At 44.8% G+C, this 24,751-nt stretch overlaps 1 protein-coding gene across 1 annotated transcript in view; it reads left to right on the top strand.

Annotated features, from left to right (window-relative positions):
• Positions 1-24,751, top strand: part of LOC146830199 (lymphocyte antigen 6E-like) — a 236,622-nt gene that overhangs the window by 84,360 nt on the left and 127,511 nt on the right. The window contains exon 2 of the mRNA XM_085604424.1: positions 14,710-14,826. Coding sequence (XP_085460550.1) covers positions 14,710-14,826 — 117 coding nt within the window. The remainder of the gene's footprint in view (positions 1-14,709; positions 14,827-24,751) is intronic.

Below are 24,751 nucleotides of genomic sequence, written 5' to 3'. Positions count from 1 at the left end.
TCAAGGATGTTCCCTTGCCTGAGAATGATCATGTGCTGTTTGTGGATGGATCATGCCTGAGAGATGATAATGGTGTGCTTTGTGCAGCATATGCAGTGTGCAAAGTTTCAGAGGTTATGGAAGCATCACCATTGAAAGGAGTAAAATCTGCGCAAGTTGCTGAATTAGTGGCATTGACGAGAGCTTGTGAGATTGGGAAAGATTTGAGAACAACTGTATTGACTGATAGTCAGTATGGGTTTGGAGTGGTGCATGATTTTGGCCAACTGTGGCTACAAAGAGGTTTCTTGACATCGGGTGGAACTCCGATAAAGAATGCTGAGCTGATTGGAAAATTGCTTGAGGCGATACAGCTGCCTAAGGAGTTAGCAGTTGTGAAATGTGCAGCACATGTTTCAGGAGAGGATTTTATCACTGTTGGCAACAGGTATGCTAACGATGTGGCACAGTATTGTGCAAAACTGAATCAATCAATTAACAGGGAGAGAGAAAAGAAAGAAATGTCTTTCCCTTCTGTGATGTTTACTAATGTCCTAGAAACGTGGGATGAAGTAAAACAGTTACAAGATGAGGCAGGAGAAGAAGAGAAACGAGATTGGGTTAAGGCAGGATGTGCGCCAAGAGAAACAGACCATGTTTGGGTCTACAGAGATGGCAGACCAGTGATGCCAAACTCAATTTTGTCGGCAATGGCAAGGATGTATCATGGCCAGGGACATCTAGGGAGGGACGCGATGATTAGGTCCTTTAAACAGACCTGGTATAATGCAAAGTTTAGGACAATTGCGGAAAGCATCTGTCAAAGATGTTTGATTTGTCAGCAATTTAACACTGGGAAAAAGACAGTGGTGAGTTTAGGGACAATTGGCAGAGAAGGAGGTCCTTTCACAAGGATACAAATTGATTTTATTGAAATGCCCCAAGTAAACAGACTGAGGTATGTCCTAGTGGTAGTCTGTTTGTTTTCAAGGTGGGTGGAAGCTTACCCGACAAGGAGGAATGATGGATTAACAGTGGCAAAATTACTGTTGAGGGAGTTGATTCCTAGGTTTGGGTTTCCAGTTACAGTTGAATCTGACAGAGGTAGACACTTTCAAAATGAACTCATTAGTTTGATTTGTGAAGCATTAAAAATACAGCAGAAGCTACATTGTGCATACCGACCAGAGGCTTCTGGTGTGGTTGAGCAGATTAATGGCACAATCAAAAACAGAATTGGAAAGATGTGCTTAGCCACTGGCATGAAATGGCCAGATGTTCTGCCTCTAGTCTTGATGACTATGAGATCTACTCCAGATAGAACTACAGGATTGAGTCCGCATGAAATCATTATGGGACGTGCAATGCGCCATGCATTCGTGCCTGTGAATAAGTTGATGACAATAACTGATGACATGATTTTGGATTACTGTAAAGGCCTGGCTGACGCAGTTCATTCTGTGTTTCACCAGGTTGGAGAAGAAGCTACCACACTTGAGAAGAAGCAAGCCCATGATCTGAGTCCAGGTGACTGGGTAAGGATTAAGGTGCACAGAAGAAGAAATTGCTTGATTCCAAGGTGGGGAAGGCCAAGACAAGTTATTCTGACTACAACGACTGCAGTAAAGTGTGCTGGAGTGAGACACTGGGTACATGCAAGTCATACTCTGAGAATTCCAAGTCCGAGAGAGGGAACTGGTGAAGAGTATTATGAAGAGTCAGATTCCAGTGATGGTGAAGATCCTGAAGATACAGAATCAGTGAGAAAAGAAGCAGAGAAAGCTTCAAGAGATTCACTGCGAGTATCAGAAGGGAGATCAGATTCTGATTCTGTGAAAGAGCCTGAAGTTTCAAGTAGCAGTGGAGGAAAAAGAAAAGAAAAGAGGAAACACATTGAGACTACTCCTGAATCAGAAGAGGAGGAGATTGAAGAGCCACTTGAGATTATTCTTGAAGAAACAGGGTCAGAAGAAGATAGAGAGGGACAGATTGCGGAAGACCCCCGAGGAGGTGTAGGGAACATTGATGAGGAGTTAGGTAAAGGGACAAATAGACAGCAAGAAGATTGCGTGTCGGAGACCCGAGGAGGGACAGAAGTAGGGAAGTCTCAAATAGTGGTGAAAGAATATGTGAAAGAAAAGAAAACTGCTAAGAAACGAAAGCAAAAGGCAATTGAAACAGAATCGGATGATGAGAATGAACAAACAGAAGGTCGAGTTCTGAGAAAGAGAACTTCGATTGGAGAAAGGAGTGTTAAAGAAAAGCTGAAAAAGGTTGTGAAAGGAGATCGTTGGCCTAACAACAGAGTGAAAAGACTGAGATACAGGATAATAAGAGCAAATACATCGGGAGCTGAACAAGTGAATGAGGTATCCAGTCAAACTTCAAAGGCTGAAGAAGAAGAATCAAGAAGAACAAAAGAACCAGTAGAAATAAAAAGAGTTAAAAGACCCAACCAAAAGTACAGATCACCGGAATGGTCTTATGTGACACTGTCTGAAGAAGGAAAAGAAGAAACAGTGACTCAAGATAATCCGGAAGTGGTCTTGAGAAAAGTGGTTGAGGAAAATACTGGTGAAATTCTGAAAGTACTCTTGACTGACATCAGAGAAAAGTCAGATACTGAGGATTCTGACGTTGGAGATTTGATACAATTTGATGTTGAAGAAATTGGAGTGAAAAATGATGAGTATCCAAACTGAGTAAAAAGGATTCACTTGGACTAAGTGAACGGAAGGATCTTTGAAGAAGCTGAAGAGTTTGGAACAAACGTTGGAGATTTGAAGTTCTAATTACTGTAGTGGAGTAGAAGTTAAAGCAGAATGGCTAACATAGAGAATAACCCAAATAGATGTGCCTTCTTAAAAAAGTGGTGCAAGATGTGCTGCTGTTGTACTGGAATATTAATGCTTCTATGGGGTATTTTAGTTTTATTAGTTACTTTTAAGGTTGAATTTGGGATGGACACAGAAAATATGACTAATATAGAGAAGAATTCACAAAAAGAAGTTCCAATTAGAAATAGTTACATACACAAAGATAGGTCAATTAACAATTTTTCTAGTAATGTTTTTTCTAAACTGTTATATGAATATGTGAAGACAATGGAAGTGAGGGATTGCTATGTCTGCATGCAATTACCTGTATCCGTTTCAGAGGGTGTTACTTATCACCATTTACCAGCTACATATGGTATTTCTTGTAGTATTTTAAGTAGTGTTTTTTATTTGTTAGGGAAAATAGATTATAACATGTCTAACAGAGATAGTATTTTTGGGCATTTGCCAATGAACAAAGAGCTGAATCCAGCTAAAGAAGCTAACACTTTTGGTGAGATTTTTATTGAAGAAAAAGGACTAACATTAGATTACATTTTTAAGAATAATTTAACTTGCAGTTTGAAAGAAGAGGAGAAAGCTTTCCTGGATATGGTAGAGGAAAGAAGAGTGAACATGCATGAGAAAGGGGGAAAATATGAAGTGAGTGAAACTATTTGGGACATTGAGATGGGAAAAGAGTTGAGAAATGGGGCTAGTCCAACTTTGGCTCTAGATGCACCGCAGAAGGGTAAACTATGCATTACCAGAAGGAGATCCCAATATGATACATATTTTGTAGGGACTAGTGAGTGCCATGATACATACTTTGTTGCGACTGGTTGGGGTTTCAGAGGTGGAGAAGATACTATTTTTCCAGGAGTGTACTATGTGTGTGGGAACAAGGCTTATTACAAGTTGCCTGACCATTGGTATGGCACATGTTATGTGGGTTTGGTTTTTCCTAAGATTTTTCATACAGATAAAATAAGTGATGTAGAAGATATTAACCTATTAAAACGTTTTAAGAGAGAAACTTGGTCTGAAATTGTGGGAGATATTTTTGGGGTTTTGATTCCAGCAGTGGGAATTTCTTTAAATGCTTATGGAATTCGGAAATTGTCCACAGTGGTTGATCGTTTATCGACAAATACCGCAGGAGGATTTCTTTTGGTAAATACGGAGTTAAGTGCCGTACGTGCCATGTCTATGCAAAATCGACTTGCCCTTGATATTCTTTTGGCTAAGGAGGGTGGAGTTTGTGGAATCTTGAAAGTTCAACATTGTTGCACTTACATTCCTGATGAAAGCAGAGACCTGAAGGTCTATATAAAAAATATTACTGATTTGCATGAAGATTTAGTACCACTTGAAACTGGGAGTTTATGGACTAAACTAGCTAATAAGATGATAGCTGTTAAGGATTTTATTACAAAAATAGGTAGTACTATTGTAGGTAGAATATTGTTTCCCTTGTCTTGTATAATTGTTGCTTTGCTGATACTGAGATTGGTGTGTGTGTGTTGTAAAAACAGGAGAGGGAAAGAGAAATTGAAAAATGAAAAGAAAAATAAGAAATCGAATAATTCGAAAAGAGAACCAGAAGAAATTGAATTAGAAGAATTGAGGGAGAGTGTTTATTTAGAGACTAAGAGAGATGATGAAAGAGTGACTGGTGTTTAATGTTGTGTAAGGGGAAAAGACATTTCCGATTTCTCCTAAAAATGGGACTAAAATTTCACTAATTTTTTTTTTTTTTGGGTTTATTTGGTGATAAAATCACCAAAGGGGGGATTGCTGGAGCAGAGTTTTCTGTTAGAAAATTCTGGGGCTTTTGAAGCTCTGGCATGTCTATGCGTTTTATTAATTTATTAATAATTAACAACTAAATATTTGTCTTGTGCAAGTGCGTTCTATTAATCAACCTGTTTGTCCTAACACAAGAGAAGGTTACACGAGGGTTAGCATGCGTGTGCTGTTTTCGTATTTACAATAACGTGCAAGTTTTCATGTTTAAACGTTGCTGTGTGCTATTTATTTTAAGCACAAAATGCTGTCTGAATTAATGCTTTATATGTTGCAAAGCTAGATAAATGCATACACATAAGGGTGTTAGTGGGGTTAACACTGTTTAATCATTATGATGTAGTAATCTTTATTTTGTCTCTTTAATTAAAGATGGTCTATTGTGGCCTATGGAGGCCTTCATGAAAATAACTGAGAATAATTTGAAGCCTGGCTGAGCTCTGGTGCAGGCAAAATCTGTGATGTGACAAGGGAGACCCCTGCTGGAGTTCAGTTAACAGAAAAACTGACGGTAGTCCTTATATGGAAATTTCCGGGAGGACATCAGCAAGCTTGGAGGATCTCCAAAAGAAATGATGTGTCCTTGGTGAACAATGAACCTCAGAAAGAACATTGTGCTAAAGCCGGTTTGCCGAGGGAAATGAGCGAGATGGATACTTTAATAGTTTCTAGTTCTTGGTTCCTGTTCCGTGATTTGTGTATTATGACTTTTCCTGAGCGGAGATTTCAAGATGTTGCAAAGTTACATCCCTTCCTTCTCGTTCTGCTCAGTGATACAGTTTTACTTGTCAAATTCATGTGGGTTTTCATTGTATTTTGCATTATAAAATGTTAGCTTAGGGAGGGCTCTCCCCGCATTTTCTTTCGTCGCCTTGCTGCGTGAACTTGCGTTGCTGAGGACTGATGCTGAGGACCTTATCCTGAAAAGACTTTTGAGAGACTGGTCCTGACCCGTTCTGACACTAGTTAGAATAGGTAACTATGAGAAATGATTTATTCTGATTTTATTCTGACTAATTTTAGATAAAGCAATATAACTTTTAAACATGGTATTGGTTGTTTCTTTTCTTGTTGTTTATTGAATACTTTTTGATTATTGTTTATAGATTGTTTATATTATGTTAGGCAACCACTAAACTGGTCCTATCGCCTAGATATAGATGCAGGGTGCTTTAGGAGTTTTCTTCCCACAGGTTTGCTGCTGGTAGGGTATTGGAGCGTATGTTAGTGAAATGGGCCCTAGCGTATGATGAACGTATGTGCGTGCAACTGTGAAATTACTCTATCTGTGGTAGTGGGCATAATTTAGGTACCCTGATCTGTATCAGTCACATATGTGCCAACTGTGATTACGATTCTCTGAGAAAGTGTGTGAAGGAATTACAAATGTTTCGAAATATGGAAAGCACCTGGGGAAAACTTTTTGGTGGTAGACACCACTCCCCTTGTGGGAAACTGGCTTGCTCGCTTTTGTTTTGGCATGCCCTATGCGGGCTGTGAAGTAAGAAGGTGATGGGTGTCGAGGGGACCTGAGCGGCATCCGCCTAAGAAAAAAATTGAACACCTGCCTATTTTTTAATTTATTTTTTACAAAGTAATCCCTGCCCCTAACACATGGCATTGGGAAACTGAAACATGTCTTCAGGACATGCCAAGTCCGCCCTTGCAAAAAGATCTTTGAAGCCTAAGGAAAGAATTCATTATCTAGAGCAAGAGTGTGTAGAGCAGAGGCCTTCAAACTGGGGGGAGAGCCCCCCTGGGGGGCCATAAGTGATCTCAGGCGGGGTGCCAGTCTCCGGCCAAGAGAAGCAGCATGCTTTGTTTCAAGTGTTAAAAATGCAATAGGTCGCGCCTTTGATTAAGTTAAAGCCATTTGCTTTGCTAATGGTATTGTACAGCAAAGCAAATGGCTTTAACTTAATGAAATGCGAGACCGATTGCATTATTCCCGTTTTCAAATTCTCTAAATAGTTGTCTAAGTTCTCAAAAGACGGTAATTACCTCATGTAGTGTTGCTGTGCACGTTTAGTTGAAAGTTTATGCTTATGAAATAAGCTATTCTCAAGCATAAAAATGAATGTTGCATCGTTTCTCATCAAAATTACACACGCCGCAAGCTCTCAACATTGCCAGCATGCAACACTTTTAAAAAGTTTTAAACTTTTTTGGGGGGTGGCAAAGTGAAACAAGACATAAATCTCAGAGCAGTGAAGTCACTCTACGTTCACAGGACCTGGAGCCTGAGTAGAAATGTAACCCCTGTGTCCATTCCTTTATTTCCCGGTGTATTCGGCACCACAGACCACTGCGGCCCTTGATCTGCTGGGAGCTGACATGCTGACAGGGCTGGGGAGACGCCGGCGCTGCTCCAGAGGTGTGATCCTCCGTAGTGAGTGTGCGAGTGGGCATGGAGTGGCCCATAATGGCTGGGGAGATGCCGGCGCTGCTCTGGAGTTGTGATCCTCAGCAGTGAGTCAGCGAGCAGGCATGGAGGGGCCCATGATGGCTGGGGAGATGCCGTCGCTGCTCTGGAGGTGTGATCCTCAGCAGTGAGTCAGCGAGGGGGCATGGAGAGGCCCGTGATGGCTGGGTTCTGAAAGGAGCGCTGGCAGCACCTTAATAGCAGCAGCGACGGCGCATGGCACAGCAGCAGCCCCATCACCTGGCCTGCACCACGGCCCCTGACACTTGCAAAGTCAGTCTGGGGGGTGCCCCAGGGGCACCTGAATGTTATGAAATGAACGCGCCTCTCGCAAGATCGCACATCCCAGCCAAACAACATGGAAGTGCGGGTAGGGGGGTTGCCCAACACGGAGATACAAGCGGGAGGGTGGGGTGATTAACAAAGCACAGACAACGGGAGCGGGGAAGGTAGGGAAGAGGGAGGGGGGTAAAAGAAGGCACCAAAGCAGTCGTTCCTGCAGTAAGAGAAACGGAATAACGAAAGTAGTGCTCACAGTCTACATAACGCCTACCGTGTTAAAATACTTTACAGTAAATACAACAAACCGGTACCACTGTAATGGAAAGCGCCGCGGCCAGCCGTGAAGCGAGGACGGAGCATATTTAAACAAGCTCTTTGAAGAAGTCACAATGTTACAAGCGCGGCCGAAGCGGACCGCGCTTGTGCAATTTAAGCTGCCCGCAATGACAATGAAAAACAAGCATTGGCCGCGCAAAACGCGATAGGGGCGGGGAGAATGAACAAAGCGCAAGACGCGATGGTGGGGGGTGGGGGAGAGAAGCGGGAGTGTGGTGTGAAATAGCAGCAGGGAAGGAGGCGGAGAGGGGCTATGAGGGAGAGCGACGTAAAGCCATATGGCTGCTTTGCGCGCGTGCACGCCTCGTGCACTGTAGCTCTATGCCAGGGGAAGCACTTTAAAAACTCACTTACAAAATGTCTCAAAGAGACAGCTTTCGCTGTCTCAGCGAGACCTAAAGAAGTACGGGGATACTTTTTCAGGCGAATTAAAGTTCTTTTTAAATCCAGTAGGTGGCAGCATCCATCTATTCACTCCTGTACAGTGACAAATCAAATACAAAGCCCTCAGACCTGTCTAAACGCAGAGATTGTTCTCATTCCTGCCAGTTCACTCTGTACCAGTTGAACTCTCCTAGCGCTCCGGTTTTCGAAATGTGCTGAATTCTCCTCAGACAGCTCTCACTTGACCTTGCTTGACGGAGGAGTGAATGACAACCCAGGAACTGGCAAACTGGCACACTGCAGGTGAGGGACGGTTGCAGGAAGAATCACGAGTCCTGACACATTTGAGCGGGCGACCGATGTTGGTCACTGGTGGGGCCCCCTGGTGTCAGGCTTTTAAGACTGTAGATTTCCGTTTCAAAATAGGTGCTTTACCTTAGATAATTTCAGTTTTCAGTTTCCATCAGTTAAGGCAGCACAGGCAGGTTCTTCCGGATCGTCGCCAGATGAAATAAGATGAAATTAATGGAAGAAGACGAAATGTAGCATATGAATGATGCTTTATTGTTCAGATGATAAGTATCAAGGGGAGGCCCCACCAGGAGCAGCTCACTTGCTGCTCAGCCCGTCCTCAACTGATTCCCACTCAGGCATTCCACCACTGCATTGCAACCATGCACCAACATTCCACTCTGGCTGAGCAGCAAGACCTACAATACTAGTCTACTACAAGTATATTCTTATAATATTTTTGCAGAAATAAAAATAAAACAGTATTCAATTTATAATGTAACAGTACTCAAAGTAAAAATATCCCAAATATTAGTACCTTGTAACACAACAAATTAAAATAAAAGAAGTGGTCACCGTTGACTCAACTCGTGGAGTTTAACAGCTTCAATCATACGATCATGTTGATATAATTAAACTGCACCAAATTCAAAGGTTTAGAAATGTGTGCCTTGTAGCGATGTCTTGTAAAAAAATGCTTCCTGACTTGTAAGAGCAAGCTGAACACATCACACGCTTCCTTCAGAGTGACATGCAGACGTGTTGTTAAAATCAGCAGTAATCGCAGACAATAAGGTGCGTAGCGCGCTTCTTTTAGTGTGATCTGGTTTCCATGGTGATCAGAAGCAAGGGTGACGGGTCACGGCACGCAACGCTATGCAACAACCTAATGACAAATTACGGTGTGCTGGACACTCCCTGGAGTCACCAGGACACGAGAAGAAATGTAAGAATTCTACTCTGACGCCACAAAGCCAAAGCTTCTTCACAGAACGAAAATATTTTGCGCGGGACGTCGCAAGTATTTACTTTAAAGAATAATAAGTAAGCAACGGTTTACTTCTTGTTAACGAGTACTGCGTGTCTCCCAATAATCAACACGGGCATGCAGGAAGACCTTCAATACTTAGGCATGAAACACACACACTAAAGGTGCAGCGACTCTTTTCTTTTTTAAAGATGCATTAAACATGTCTCAGTTCAGTTAAACGGCCACAACGAATACGATCGATTTTCATTCGGAAAAAGTCAATCTTTTACCTTCAGCAAGTCGTGCAGACATCCTCAGTACACTTGACTTGTCGTTTAATGATGAGTATGTCTCAATTCGCCTCAGGGGTTGTTTATTCTCATAAAGCTCTGATGAAAATCCACACAATTTCTTCTTGTTGTATGGACCGCACCATCAATGGCATCCCATCCTCGTCGCCACTTTTAAGGTACACAGGAGGCCCTTCTGAAGTCAAGAAGAAGTTTATTTGTTGCATACAACCCCTGGGCACAGAGGTCCTTCTTCCCTCAGTAACTGCTGGTCTGCTCTGAGTCCCCTGGATTCTACAATCCAGAATCCAGAGAACATCCCATCCAGTGACAAGGTAACCAAGGTACAGTACAACATTGACCTTACCCTAATGCCCGCATTATCCATCCAGGACCCAACCCATGGAGTGCTGGATGCCCAGCAGACTATTAATGGGGTGTTTTGGGACTCCTACGCTCTTCTCTATACTGCCCACCCATGCCGGAACCCGTGAAGGTAGCTACATTTTTACAGCAGGCGACACTACCTAGAGTGTCACTGAACTTGGGAGAATCCTTAAGTGCATCCATAATGTCGCAAGAGATACGGGGGGCTATTTAGGAACTCGCAAGAAACAAAACACCAAGTTCGAACGGACTCTTGATCAAATTTTACTCCACATACGCATCTAAATTAGTGCCTTGTTTGGATAAATTATACAACACTTCCTTGGAGGAAGGTATGCTGAGCCCTTCCACTAGAGAGGCAGAAATAACCTCACTGCTGAAACCTGGCAAACCACCTATGGAATTCACTTCGTACCGACCCCTCTCCCTCCTGAACACCGAATGCAAGATTTTGAGTAAAAACCTTGCCCGCAGATTGCTACCATTGCTCCTACAGTTAATTCCTAATCATCCCTGTGGCTTTGTATCCCGTCACAATACTTCACTTAATATACGCCAACTCTTCCATGTCATGGTTGCATCACATGATCATTTCCCATTTGCAGGTTGTGTCTCTGGATGTACGCCTCGCTTTTGATGCCTTGGGGTGGGATTTTTTGCTTGGGGCTCTAACTAGTTATGGCATCCCACAGTCATATATATCATGGTTCTCCCATTTGTATGCGGGCCCGACAGCCAGGGCTAGGGCAGGTCTACATATTTTGAACGCATACCGCATTCCCTGCAGAACCCTACAGGGTTGACCTTTATAACCACTTTTATTTGTCCTGGCACTAGAACCACTAGCACAGCATATCCGGCAAGACTCTGATGGGTGGGGTATACCAGTCGGGCAGCACTTCATTCTATGTCCTGATACACAGATGAAATGATCCTATACTTCTGGAACCTCTGTTCTGGACTGTCAGAACATACCTCATTTGCTGACATATTTTGGGTCACTTTCTGGTCTACATATCAACATCGACAAATCTTGTCCCTATATCTTTGCGGTCCATCACAGAGCCCCGGCATTGTGATTCGGAGACGAGAACCTACTTGTCTCTACTCACGCCTTTCGCTACCTAGGCATTCAAATTTAACGGGATATGAAGGACCTGTTGGAGGAGAATCTGGTCAGGGGGATCAATTCACTCAAATTGCAGATCAATTTTTGGATCAAGCTGCCGCTGTAGATTGCAGGCGAACTGACCCTGGCGAAGATGATTATGTTGTTGTGCCTCCAATATTTTTTCGTAAACCTCCATCTTGAGGCTCCGGTTTTTGTGTTTCATCGGTTGAATATCTTATTCGGGGAGCTTGCCTAGGGTACCGGGTGCCGTAGGCCTTACTAAATTGCAACTACCAACAACTTTAAGGCTTCGTGGAGCAACTACAGTTTCTGTCATGTTGGCTAGCAGGGCACAAGTTATCCGAAATAGGCTACACACCAACTTGGATTGCTCACAGTCAGCTTCATGGGTTGATATGTCCTGGGGTGATTATCCCGTGACCCTGTCAGTTCCTACTTCAGGTTGGCACTGAGGTATACTGCGCCCATAGTACTGTATGAATCAAATGTTTCTTAATGTTGACTTCCTACATCCTCAGGTACACTCACAATGTGCTGTTTGGGTCTGTGGCAGGAGAGAGTTGTTACAGTGTAAGCAAAATTTTATTGTATGATTAGTAAAAAATATTACAATGAAAACAATCTTTAATACACACCCTTTAAAACATAATAAATCAGTCTAAAATACTTAATAGTCTTATTTGAGCAAATGATCTCAAATAATCCCAAAAGGTAAGTTATAAACATTATTTCAGGCCATCAATTTTACAAAAAACTTAATACGGATAGTAGCAGTTCTAATTTCTTTACTTACGTGCAAATTCATTTATAAAGTGCAAAATGTATTCCTAGCTATTTAAAACTTCCACATTTACTGGGCTCGACTCACTGGCGTCCAGTTTCTTTTTTACAAGTATCAAAAACTTGGTAACATTGGCGTTCATTATAATGTCCATTGGTCTAAAACAAACAAACATAGCGTGTCTACATGTGCGAACACCTCTGTCAATGAAGCAGTTTTTCAAATATCGCTTTCTTTCAGCCGTCATTACTGCGCATATGCAAACCAAATGAATAATATTTTCTTCCCATAATTTGCATTATCTGCAGGGAGTCGGTATAGGTGGTCTCAGCCAGGGCATCGCATGTTCTTAGCGTGGCAAGTTACCGAATCTTGCTTTCATAAATATATTTTTGGTTTGTACTGTCCAGGGTATTTCTAAATATGGCTGAACTTTAAGACTCGAATTCTCAGTCACTGTCATCCATGCATGCGATCGCTTAATAAACAGTTCTTTGTCTTTCAGAAAAGATAGATGTCGTACTGATTTGTTAATTATTTCTTAAAAAGATTTGTTACAGTGGGATCGCTGTTTAAAGATGGTACACTGTTATCACATGCAGATTTTGTGCACAAGCACGGGCTCTTCAGGACATTATTTCTGACACATGCTGCCATACTACGATACATACAACCATGGGCCCTGATGAGACTGAACACAGCACACATGAATTGCTGCAACACATACCATGGGGAATAGGCAAAACGTTATCCGCTGGCTACATTGTGGGCTTTGGATACTCGGGCGGGTAACAACGCTCCGCCAGCGTAGTTGAAGCAGTGTGACGTAGTTTTGCCTGATCCGCATCAGGCAAAACGACGACTCCGTGGCGGAGCGTAGTTAGCCGGCTATTCCACCCTCTCGACATAATTATAAGTAATTAAAAAGACAGTTACCTGCCCTTTGGCTGCTACCTCCTCGCCATGGCCGGTCTTCTGCCTCCTCCTTACCATCCATCTTCACTGATACTCCTATGTTGTACGTCTTGAGAATGTGCACGTGCAAGATGTACAACCTAGGAGTATCAGTGAATAAGGACGGCGAGAAAGGGGGCAGGAGAGCGGCCATGGCAAAGAGGAAGCAGTCACGGGGCGGGTATGTGCCTTTTTAATTACCTATAATTATTGGAAGGGCGTGGAGGGGAGCAAAGTTCCACGGAGTTGTTTTCCAACTCCGTGGAACTTCGCTTAGAGGCACTACGCCTGCTCTGTCCAGGGCAAGTAGTGATTCCTCTAAAACAGACTATGAAAATGGACCTTAGTTGAGAAATCCTGGAAAAAGACTGGGCATGTATAATAGAATATCCAAAACTAGTTTACCCTAATTCCAGATTTAAATTCATATAGTTTTCTATTTTACTATTTAACTTCACATAAACTCGCTAATCTGTTCCCCATCACTCCCTCCGGCTGCCCTGGAATTAAGTCTCTAGAGGCGAATCGTTTACATATGTTATGGCTTTGTTCCTGTCTATGCCAGTATTGGGCAGGATAGCAGGGGCCCGATTGGATGTCATGGGACTGGATCAATGGGGTACTCCTGCGCAGTGTCTCCTGGGCCTCCATACTGGCCATGCTGTTCCAAGGTAACACTGCTATTTGCAGCTCTGGCCTTATTGATGGCGAAAAGACAAGTTGTGCAAAATTGGAAATCACCCATAGCCCGAGCTTAGATAATGGCAGAATGAAGTGGCCCACTGGGGACTAGCGGCAAGTGATGCTCTTCATCAGGAGGAGTATCATGGCCTCCGTAAAAAGGCCATCTCCCTGGAGTAGATGCTCATTTAGAGGGGTTTGAAGTGCAGGATATGGCACCAGAATAAGTCACCTCAAGCACCTGTTTGTAACACTCCTGACACATGTTACACCGTTGGCTTACCCCAATGCACCCTGTAAGCCCATAGACAATGCTGGGGAAGACTAACGCTCATGTGTGGATGGCTCCCTACTCCCCATCATTGTTCATATGTATTATTCCCCTCATCTCTCTCTTGCATGCAATTCTGACTTCTGTATCCCCTCACTGGGTCGATACACACCTGGATTTCTTGGATTTGGTGACATGGTTATCGGATTAGGGGGGTATAGCATTTATTGTTATTCCATTTGCACTGTCAAGACATATCCTGAAAAATGTCGGATAGTTGAGAATCATCCTTTGTTTTTAACTATTCATCCACTGTCAAATGTCAATGTACTTGTGACCATGACTGAAGAAATGCAATAAACTTTATGTTTAAGAAAAAAGAAAAGTAGACCAAAAATTTAAGGCACAAGGTAATTACTTTTGCAATATGAGAAAATGTGCTCTTTTATGGAGAGGTAGAAACAGTTAGTACAAAATTGAAATTTTTGAAAACCAGTTAATACCATACAAGATTGAATCAGATACATTAATAGTAGTTATATGAACAAATACGTAATCAGAGGGATTATATATTGTTAGAATTAAAGGTCAGTAATGAGAGGCGAGGATAAGCGTAGGTACTTATCTGTCTGGAGCCGCCTTGAAAAGAGGCAGATTGTACTGAGCACATGCTTAATATAGCCTAGCTGTGTTATGTTCTAGAACAATCCATATTGTGATGTAATACTGCAATAAATATTGTGGAGTTAGCATTAATGCATAATGGCAGACTCCGGTATTGTAATGAAATTGTGAACAAACATGGATATATCTGTTAATATTGTAGAGCTGTACTTGAGTCCAAAGGTGGTCAATAACATGGTTTAAGGAGAGTAAGGTCTGACCACACCTGGTGATGCTTCTAACATGCTCTTAATCCCTTTTCAGCCCATTCTTTGAGCTGCTACTCATGCAGCAATGGCCTCCATGCTGCTGCCTGTCAGACCTCCATCAACTGCTCCTCTGACCTGGACTCCTACTGTGTGAAAGTGGAGGACTATGAGGGTAAGGAAGAGCTGGCATTGGTGCATATACTGTCTTTCATCATTATCATAATGACCATTACTGTTTTAAAGTGAGAGAAGGTGAACATGATAAATATAATAAGCACCAATGCAAAACATATGTATCAGTGAAAAGTAGATTGCAAGAATTTATTGGAAATCTGTTTTGAACTTTTAGTTCAATTTACTCTACCTAAAGTATCTATAAGGCTACTTACATGACATGTATGTTCCTTTTTCCAACTAGCTGTCCACTTGACTCTTTTCCCATGCACTTGACTGTTTTTCATAGTGTAACATGTACCTTGGAGATCATGTAATTTGATCAAAAATCAAATCCTGCCAGAGACTGTCAAGAGTACAATTTAGATGAATGTGTTGCTAGAACACCTTTCACTAAAGAATGAACATGCACAGGAAACTCACACTATGATTTCGAAAAGATGTATCAATATATTTAAGCCCAGTTTAAAGACAACACATGTAAATAACATGAAAATTGGCAGCATAAGAGATGGGGTTTTTGGGGTAAATCTCCTCTGGAATCCCTTCTCTAGCTCTAGCTGATGTTTAGATTAGCAATACATCATACCAAAAATAAGAGCTTCCTTCATCGCAGTCACTCCTTCCTGCTCATCATTCATAGTCTTCTACTCTGTAGCCTGTCTTGATTTTTTTAATGGTCTCAGTGGTTCACAAGAGAACCAGATAGCAAGTGTGAAAGTGCAACCTTGGCACATACTGTTTGTTTTAGAAAGTCTGAAACTCCTTTCTCCCTGAGAGGCTTTGATACAGACTTTACATGACATTTCTTAACAATATTTTAGAAATAATGGCGGCCATGATCTGGGCTATAGGGTGTGCATAGAAATGAGGGATATCCCTTAGGTATCTAAAGCTACTTGTCCATGGTCCACTGCTGCACAGAGCTTACTATCAAGGGAAACATGTAATATCTGGTTCACGCGACCAGGTCATATTTAAAACTGACAGCTGCAGTCATACAAATTAACTATTCTGAAATGGTGCAGCATGTAGGGGTTTGGGCAGACCCAATATTGTCCCAGGCATCTTTGTTCAGATGCAGATCACTCCCAAGGCAGTGCACATTCTATCATTTTCACAGTGTCTGTGATTCTATGATCATGCCAGTCATCCCCAGATCAAATTTGGAGTTAATAAACGTTTCAGTGATGAAGTACATATCACAAACCTAGCTTTGAAACAATATACCATTTTAAAATGGAATTCGGAAGAGAAATGTATTGTTAGACAAGCTGGAATCCTGATGTGTTTGTTCTAGTGATTAAACACTATCTTTCCAGCATAAACTCAAGGGCACAAAAGTAGCAATTTGAGTCGTAAATTCCTAATTAAAATGGTTTATTAACTGTAATGGCATCTTGTCACCTACTCAGTCTTGATTCAGATATGGGATAGAATCTGCCCTCTTTAATTCTTGGAATTCACTGAGACAGGAGCATCCTCTGTCCTTTGTAAGTTTGATTTCTCAGCTGCTTTTCAAAGCCTTTGCTCAGACCTCTTTTCTGGAGCATTTTTCCACCGTTTTGGGTTACACATGCCATAGTATAACAGACTTAAAAGTTAAAGTTGGATCCTTTTCCTTCAACATCTAATCTCCAGCTTTTATCTATGCATGCTACTGATGCCTGATTTAAAATCCACTTATGCCCAATATGTGATCTGTACTGAGATTGCAAAAGTTGCAAGCTAATTCTATGCAGGTGACACTCAAATCTAAACCTCCCTTAAGAAGTGAGTCAAGTGCAGAGTCAAGTGCAGAAGGAGCTGTACTAGACCTGGTTTGCAGTGCCATAGTATTATGGATCCTGGATCATCAGAGACACACAGCCACCTACCCCTCACAACGCAGGCTAATCAAACTATTATTTATGGGATGTATGCCAAATTAAAGGAGATTCTCTCTGGTGTCGATGGTGCAGTCTCAGAAGGCAGTAAAGAGAACATATAGTGTCTGATTGCCTTAGAAATCAACGGCAAGTCATCCATGGACATTGTAGGGGAGCGAGACAATCAAGGTGCTGGATGTCCCTTGAGCTAGTATATGTTTGCACCTGGTTTAGTATCCAGACCAGGAGCTCACATGGCTCAGACCACATCAGCTGTGTTGACCGGAGCACAGACTGGACGTCAGTCTCACGAGCATGGGATTGTCGTAGATTTGCCTATAACACAACACAATAGTAACAGGATTGAGTGCACTCGGAGAAGGTACTGGCTGTGGCATCCACTGCCCCTGATCTAAAATGAGATGAAGATGAGATATCTGAAGCAGACCAAGTGTGAGGGACTGGTTTACTGCCAGAATGACAGGAGTTGTTACTGCTGAAGAACCTACCCAGGAGGATTTTCTGGGAGGCACAGCATGAATGCCCTGTGCCTGTGGAACTTCTGAAAGAAGAACAGGAAAAGGCCAGCATAGGTGCGGTGGGATGGTATTTTATTAGCTGGAAGGATAGACTTTGTATTGGGAGACTGTGAATCATCAGCCAGGTGCTAGCTAGAGGCTTCTCCTACTTCAAAGCGGGCACTAGGTATAAATACATGACACCTCAGGCAGGTGTAGGTCTCTGGAAGCTTCCCTTACTTTAAAGTGGGCACTAGGTATAAATAACTGACCCAGGGAACATGGTAGAAATTCGAGTTTAGTATGCCTGAAATCAGAATGATAAAATACATCTTTTGGTGAAGTTGGATTTAACATTCTATTTTTGAAAATACCACTTTTAGAAAGTAGGTATTTTCTTGCCTAACTATCCAGCCTGCCTCTGCTAGGTTGTGTATTGCATGTCTGGTTTGCGAATTACAGGAGCTAGGGAGGCGCCAGGAGACATGGTGAGTCAGCACAGAGCTCAATAGACCTAACTGCATGTAGAATGGTGGGAGGAGTAGCACCTGGGCCTGAATAGGGCTGTGCCTGCTTTCCGCAGTGCTGGCTCCATCTCCTGTGGTGTGTCTGAGGAACCTGGCCCACACTAACAAAGGAAGAAGGTGTACACTGGCAGAATGCACCTAGAACTGGTTTGCACTAGGTACATGACCCTCTGCCTTCAGAGGACAAAGGATTTACTGGTAAAAATAGTGGGGCCCAGACCCCAGAACTTTAGATCACTTCTGGGAAAACAAGACAAACCTTTGCCAAGGAGAAGAACCAAGGACGCTGCATGAGCTTGGACTGCCCCTCTGCCGGTGTGCTGTTTGCTGGGTTGGCCTGCAGTGGTTTCTTTATTGCCAAGGAAAGGAGAAGGAACTTTTAAGGAACTTTCATCATCTTGCAGAATATTTCTCCAAGGGCTTGAATCTGACCTTCCCTTCTGCCTGAAGTCTCAGGGATACAAGACTTCACCCATTCTGTTTGCCTGCATCTGGAACTTGCTGTTCTAGTTGCTACAAAAGGAAATTGCAACACAGACGCCGGCGAGCGACGCCGTACTCTGCATCGAAGCCGTGAGTGCTGCTCCGACTTACAATTTAGACCTGGCGCCAGCTGCCGTGCCACATCGACGCCAGCGAGTGGCATCATAACCTGCCAGAAGCCGTGAGTGCTGCTCCGACTTGCGACGTAGGCCCAACGCCTGCTGCTGTACCGCATCGACTCCGAAGCTGACATAATCTCGGAGCCGATCCTTGACGTGGGTGGTCAAGAATCCATCAACATCGTGACATCGTACAGAACCGTGGTTTCGCTGCCATCGTGACGTCACATCCTCTTCGGTAAAGAACAAAAGCCTCCCCCGCTTTGGGCAAGCAACGAGGAACCGAAGCATCTCCTCCCCCGAAGCAAGGAACCAACGCCGCACAGCGCCATCGACACCGCATCTCCCCGACGCCGTGAACTGTCTTTGTTTTTGCTTTTCCAAGGTGCTGTTCTTTGTGGGTCTGTCTTGACTCCGGGCCTGATGCCGCTCACCTCGCGGTCGGCACCGTACTTTGGGATTTCTTTGATCTCAACGTTGTGATAACTCCCGTTGGGGTTATATGTTGCTAAAGACTGCTTTTAAGAGAATAACCTATTTTTGAGCTATTTCTACCTTCTTGAAGTATTATTTTTGAATACAGTATTGTGGATTTTCGTCATTCTGGTCTTGTATTCAGTCTATATAAAGAACACTTATTTTTATAAAACCTGTGTGGTGTCCATCTGTAGTGTTTTCACTGTATTACTGTACGTGTTCACAAATGCTTTACACACTGGCTCTGAGATAAGCCTGTCTGTTCATGCCAAGCTACCAAGGGGGAGAGCAGGGGTTATCCAGGAGTGTAATCCCCTTTACCTGACTAGAAGCAAGGGTCCCTATTTGGTCAAAGGTACCTACCTCTGCAAAATAGAGACCCCCAGTTCTAACATTGGTGGTCAGCGGTGAGGATTCTGGACTTGCATTTGTGACTCATATACAGTGATGGGTGTACACTACTAGTGAGTGCAGGCCAAACGCAACCACATACTGTTTTTTTCTGTTTTCTGGTGTCCTGCTTTTTTGATACTATGGCTCTGGTTAGTTGTTGCAAAAATGGAACTCGACTTCTGGCACATGTTCATCTACATAATGAAGGAGCTACGTGTGTTTTGCAAGGAAAGGGGGCTGCCTGTGAGGAGAAGGTCCAGGGAGGATCTAGAGGCATCCCTATTTCAGTATGAGTTAACCCGCTGGAAGACAACACTACCAGTTGAATCTAAAGAGGAGGGGTTCTCTAAAAGTGAGGAAGAGACAGAAAAAGATGCCTAGTTTCTGGCTTGTGACCACAGGCTGAGAGAGATTGATGAGCAACTAAGAGAGCTTGATGAGGCCAAAAGGGCCTTAGCCAAGAAGAAGAAATTTGTATAGCTCAGGAAGTGAGCTGTGCTGAGTTGGAGGTGGAATCCAGCTCAGATGGTGGCAGCAAAATTGAATTTTCTAGTGCTGAGGGAGTAGTACAAACACCCAGAGATATGGCCCCTGACTTGAAGGAGGGTGTAAACATACTGATGTACCATTAAAATAAACTAAAGGACTATACCTACCAATAGTCCCAATACCATTACCAAATAATCAGTCAGTTGGCAGTGAAGAAGGTTCAATCGTTTATTAAACAAAATACTCTATAGAGGAGCCTCTCCGAACCTCATCCATCAGGTGCACCGAGAAGACTGTTGGCTCGTATTTAAACATGAGGTTATATACTTTTCGGTTCAACACATACAATCACTGTAAAAGGAAAAACACCAGTTGGCCCTCGAGCTCCAGGAAAGGACCATTCATGGCACACATCAGACCAATACAAAGGCTTGACTATCTATTACTGATGAGGTCAGGAGAGGTGACTCCCTTTCGTCTTGGTGCCTGGGAGTGTAGACACGGCGCCTCCAGGAATGCACTTATCACAACCAAAGCCAGATGCGACCTTGAGTCTTAGAACAGTCGAGTAAACAGCCTACCTTCAGCTGCTACCAGTAACTCAGATGAACTGGGGCCTGACAACTGCACGTGATCAACGCGTGATCACGGTCCATGCTCGAGCATATGTTCAGAAGATGGCGTCTGTGTGGTTCTCGGGGGGAACAACCTTTACAACGCAACTTTTACAACGCACTACCATTACAACGAAACTGTTACAACGCAAACGCATTGACAACGCATGCCATTACAACGCAAGTCTTTACATCGACTTGCACTAGATGGCGTGCTAACATTAAAAATAGTGTAGTTTACTATCCAAACACCTTCCCTACTGTTACGTGGACTGGAGTTAGAATAGTAAATTACACTTTTTTAATGTTAGCACGCCATCTAGTGCAAGTCGATGTAAAGACTTGCGTTGTAAAGACTTGCGTTGTCACTGCATTTGCGTTGTAAAAATTTCGTTGTAAGAGCATGCGTTGTAAAAGCATGCGTTGTAACATCATACATCCGGTTCTCGGCCTACTCTTTTAGCAATAGATATACAGGGAGGAAATAAACGAGTTTCCTCCAAGCAAAAGTATATATATCAAACAGGGAGTGTACGTATAGATGCATCATGCTAACATAATATAGGTCCGATACTCCTTATATACGGGAAATCTACTTTTTTTATCCCTCAGAATGGCCCTTTTAGTATGATGTAGCTAACTAAAACAGTTCAATCTTCAAATATTCCCTCATCAATCTGCATTAGGTCTTTGAGCTCCTGCTGAACTAGCTGAGCTTTTACCGCTGTTGGGGATGGACCAGACACAGAGGAAGTGAGTTTTGTCGCGCAATAAGAGCAACATGCAGGTCCACATTGTACACAAACACAACACATGAATATGATACCGGCTATACATGCCAGCACTGTTAGACTTGGGGGTCTCTGGTTGGCGCAAGGTTGCCCTTGTGTCAAGCAGGAACCCTCTCCTCTACGTCAGGGCGCAGGATAACCCCTTGTGAATGACCCTTGCTCACCCTCTAGGTGCGTGGCGTGAGCAGCCAAGGCGATTCCTCAGGCGTTGTTGGTTAAGCACTTACAATCACACACACAGTAAATACATCAATCCCCCCAGAAACGGACACCAGACTTGGATATGTAGAAAAATACGCTTCTTTATGTAAAAATAGGTATATATATCTCAGCAGACTTATCACAAGACCAATAACGTTTTCGCTATGCCACCAGGTTATAAAGCAGGCAAATGTTCTTTGTTCGTAGTTTCAAATGGATACTTTGTAGTCTCTTGCAAATGTTACTTGTGGTTCCAGTACTTACAGAGATCGGCTCCTGCGAACGGGGAAATAAGGCGTTGCGGGCCCCGAGCCCGATACTGGAACTTCTTTCGTGATGTGGAGAGTCGGCACAGGTCGGTGCGACTCTCAGTTTGGGAAGTGGTCTTGGGTCCTCGATCAGCGGGTGTGGGCAGGTAGGCAGGCGCGGCCAGCGACCCTCAGCACGGCGGTGCAGGGGGGTCTCCACAGCGGGGGCGGCGCGGCCTGAGATGTCCGGGGATAGCGAAGCGGGGTCACAGGGCACGGTCAGTGCAGCTGGATGACCCGGCGTAGATCACAGTCGTCGGACGGTTTCCGGCGGGAGGGGTGATAGCGCGTTCAGTGCGCTCCAGTGGCAGGCGGTGACAGGGGTGCAGGCAACCTAGCCCGGGGACAGAGAGCGGCTCCGGACGGAGCGAGGCTCTCATGGGGTTGAGGCAGGCAAGCTCCTGAGTGTCACGGCCCTAGGAGGGGCGATTAGGGGCGCAGTCTCTTTCTAGCGGGATGCACACACGGCTCGAGTCGGAGGACGAGCAAAAGCACAGAGAACCCACTGGTCCTGGGGTTCAGTTCAGGGGGCAAGCTCAGATAAAGCCCTTGGAGAATGTTCAAGCACAAAGTAGCAAAGTCTTTTCAGTAGTCTCTTCCTCTCCGTTCTCAGCAAGGCAAGCTGCAGGCCAGCTCCTCCAGCGTCTTCTTCTCCTTCTAGTCGGGCAGAGGTTCTTTGTGGTAAACAGGATTCTGATTTCTTAGGAGCCAGGCTCCTACTTTTATACCATGATTCTTTTGTTCTTTAGCGCCAGGGGGCCTGGGCCTGGCTCAGTCCAGTTCTGGAGCACTTTGTTATGGTGACTCTGCTCTTTCCTTTCAGCAGCAGGGCAGAGACATCAGCCGCTCCACAGGGGGCGGCGCCGGCTTTGTGGTGGCAGAGCACAGGTCTATTCAAGAGTCAAGGTGTACTCCTCCCACCCATCCTGGTGTCACCTCTCTACCCACCACCTGGCAGCCAACCTGTCTCTGGGGATTCCCCAACCCTGCTCCTTACTGTTGCTAGGCAGAACACACACACACAGCAGAGGCGGACTGAAATGGCCAGGTCAGTAAATACTAACTTTCTAAAAGTAGTATTTACAAACCCAGGATATTAAAATAAACTTGACTACAAGAAGTATTTTATTATTCTGAGTTCAGGCATACTAAACTTGACATTCTACCATGCTCTCTGAGTCCACTGGGGTCACAGCGTTGGCGTGATCCCAGCAACCCATTCTGGCCTATGGAGAGCAGGTAGCCTTCAATAGTGAAAAACGAAAATGGCGGTAATTCACTACTAAGACATGCCACACACATCAGGGCATGTCCTACCTTATGCCTACAATGCACCCTGCCCTTGGGCCTACCAGAGGGGTGGCTAATATGTAGGTAAGGGAAGGTTTAGGGACTGGCAAGTGGGGGCACTTGCGCAGTCAGCGCGACGGTCCCAGACGGCGCACAGGGTCTGCGGTGGCAGACCCTAGACACATTTTACAAGGCTGCTTTCTGTGGGTGGCGCAACCAGCGCTGCAGGCCCACTAGCAGCATTGGCATTCACAAGCCCTGGCACTCCTGGTGCACTTTACTGGGGACTGACAGTAAATCCAATAAGCCGAACATGGACACCAATCAATGTATACATTTTACCATAGGGAGAGCATATGCACCTTAGCACTGGTCAGCAGTGGTAAGGTGCCCAGAGTCATAAAACAGCCAACGACAGGTCAGAAAAAATACAGGAGGAAGGCAAAAAGTTTAGGGATGACCCTGCAAAAAGGGCCAAGTCCAACACAACCCCCTTCCAGCCAAAACGCAGGGTAGACCAATCACAACCGTGATGGTCTTCCCTGCTTGGGGCGATAGAACAAGGACCTGGCCCGCAACTGCAGGGGCAGACTCCATTTCTACGCCAATCTGAACCTATGGGACTCCCTCTGTCCATACTCTCAGGGCCCACCAAGCCAATCCATGGGGAACCCTTCTCCTCACCTGTGGACACCACCTGTGCAGCACCTAACCTTAACTGGCCCACAGGTGTGTCCCAACAGACAGACAACAAAATGCTACAGTGGCCACTGACAGTAGTCAGGGATGAGACCCAGGCCGTATGCCTCTCAGGGCTCTCAATCCTCTGTGGCGCCAGGGGGCGGGGGGCAGTAGTCCCAGGTGCTTGGCACCCTTTGTCCATCCTCCCCCTTGACAGGTCAGGTATGACATCCTGGCACTGACCCACCAGCCCCAGGACTGTACCCGGCAGCTGGACCCCAGACTGGGGTGGCCTCTCCCACACCCGGTCCTTCTCCTTTGGGCTCTGTACCCTCCCACCTGGAGTGGTACCCCCTTCCAGAATTGCCAGGGCACCTGGGGCAGGTGTCCTGCGCAATTCGCCCACCAGTTCAGGTGTTCTATCCTGCAACTGGGCGTCCAGGTCAGGGAGGACACCCTGAACCTGGCCCTCCGACCTAGAGTCTAAACCCTTCAGTTGAGCCGGGGTCAGAGGCGAGGACTCCCTCCCTCTGCACCCCCTTCCAGAGTACTGCCCACTCCCAACTGGTGTGGTACCCCCAGAAGCAACATGGGTCAGGACACTGATTACAGTAGTCCCACCCTCCAGGTCAGACAACACCTGAACCTGGCTTCCCAACCCTGGGACCAACCCATGCAGTTGAACTCTCGCCTGGCGCACCAGGACTTCCCGGGGAGCACGCATGCTCCCCCTGAGGGTGACACATAACTCATGTGTCGTGTGACAGTCTGCCTGGCGCTGATCTCCCGACCCCTGTCCATCTGACAGTGTCTGAAGATCCCCCAGGACAGAAGTGGTGTCACCATGGTCACTCACGGGTGACGCAGCCCTTCTGGCTGGCCCCTGACCCACTGGTTCTTCCACTGGGGACTCTTTCCCCCTCTCACCCCTCAATCTGGACCTCTGCACTGTCCCAACTGGAGCGGTACTGCCAGGCACCAGAACTGATGGAGGCCTGCTTACAGACACTCCAGGCTCACCAGACACTAGGGGATCCCCCTCAACGGGCAGCCCATCAGGACAGCCTAGGCTCCCCGCCTGGTGTTCCCTTAAAGAACCATCCAGGCTCTGAGACTGGGTTTCGGGCACCTGGGGGCACGCAGCCCCACACTCACTCCTTCTCC

The sequence above is a fragment of the Triturus cristatus genome, chromosome 5_1 (assembly GCF_964204655.1).
Source record: "Triturus cristatus chromosome 5_1, aTriCri1.1, whole genome shotgun sequence".
Lineage (NCBI taxonomy): Eukaryota > Metazoa > Chordata > Amphibia > Caudata > Salamandridae > Triturus > Triturus cristatus.
The sequence above is the reverse complement of the archived record's forward strand: the minus strand, read 5'-3'. Positions and strand labels throughout refer to the sequence as shown.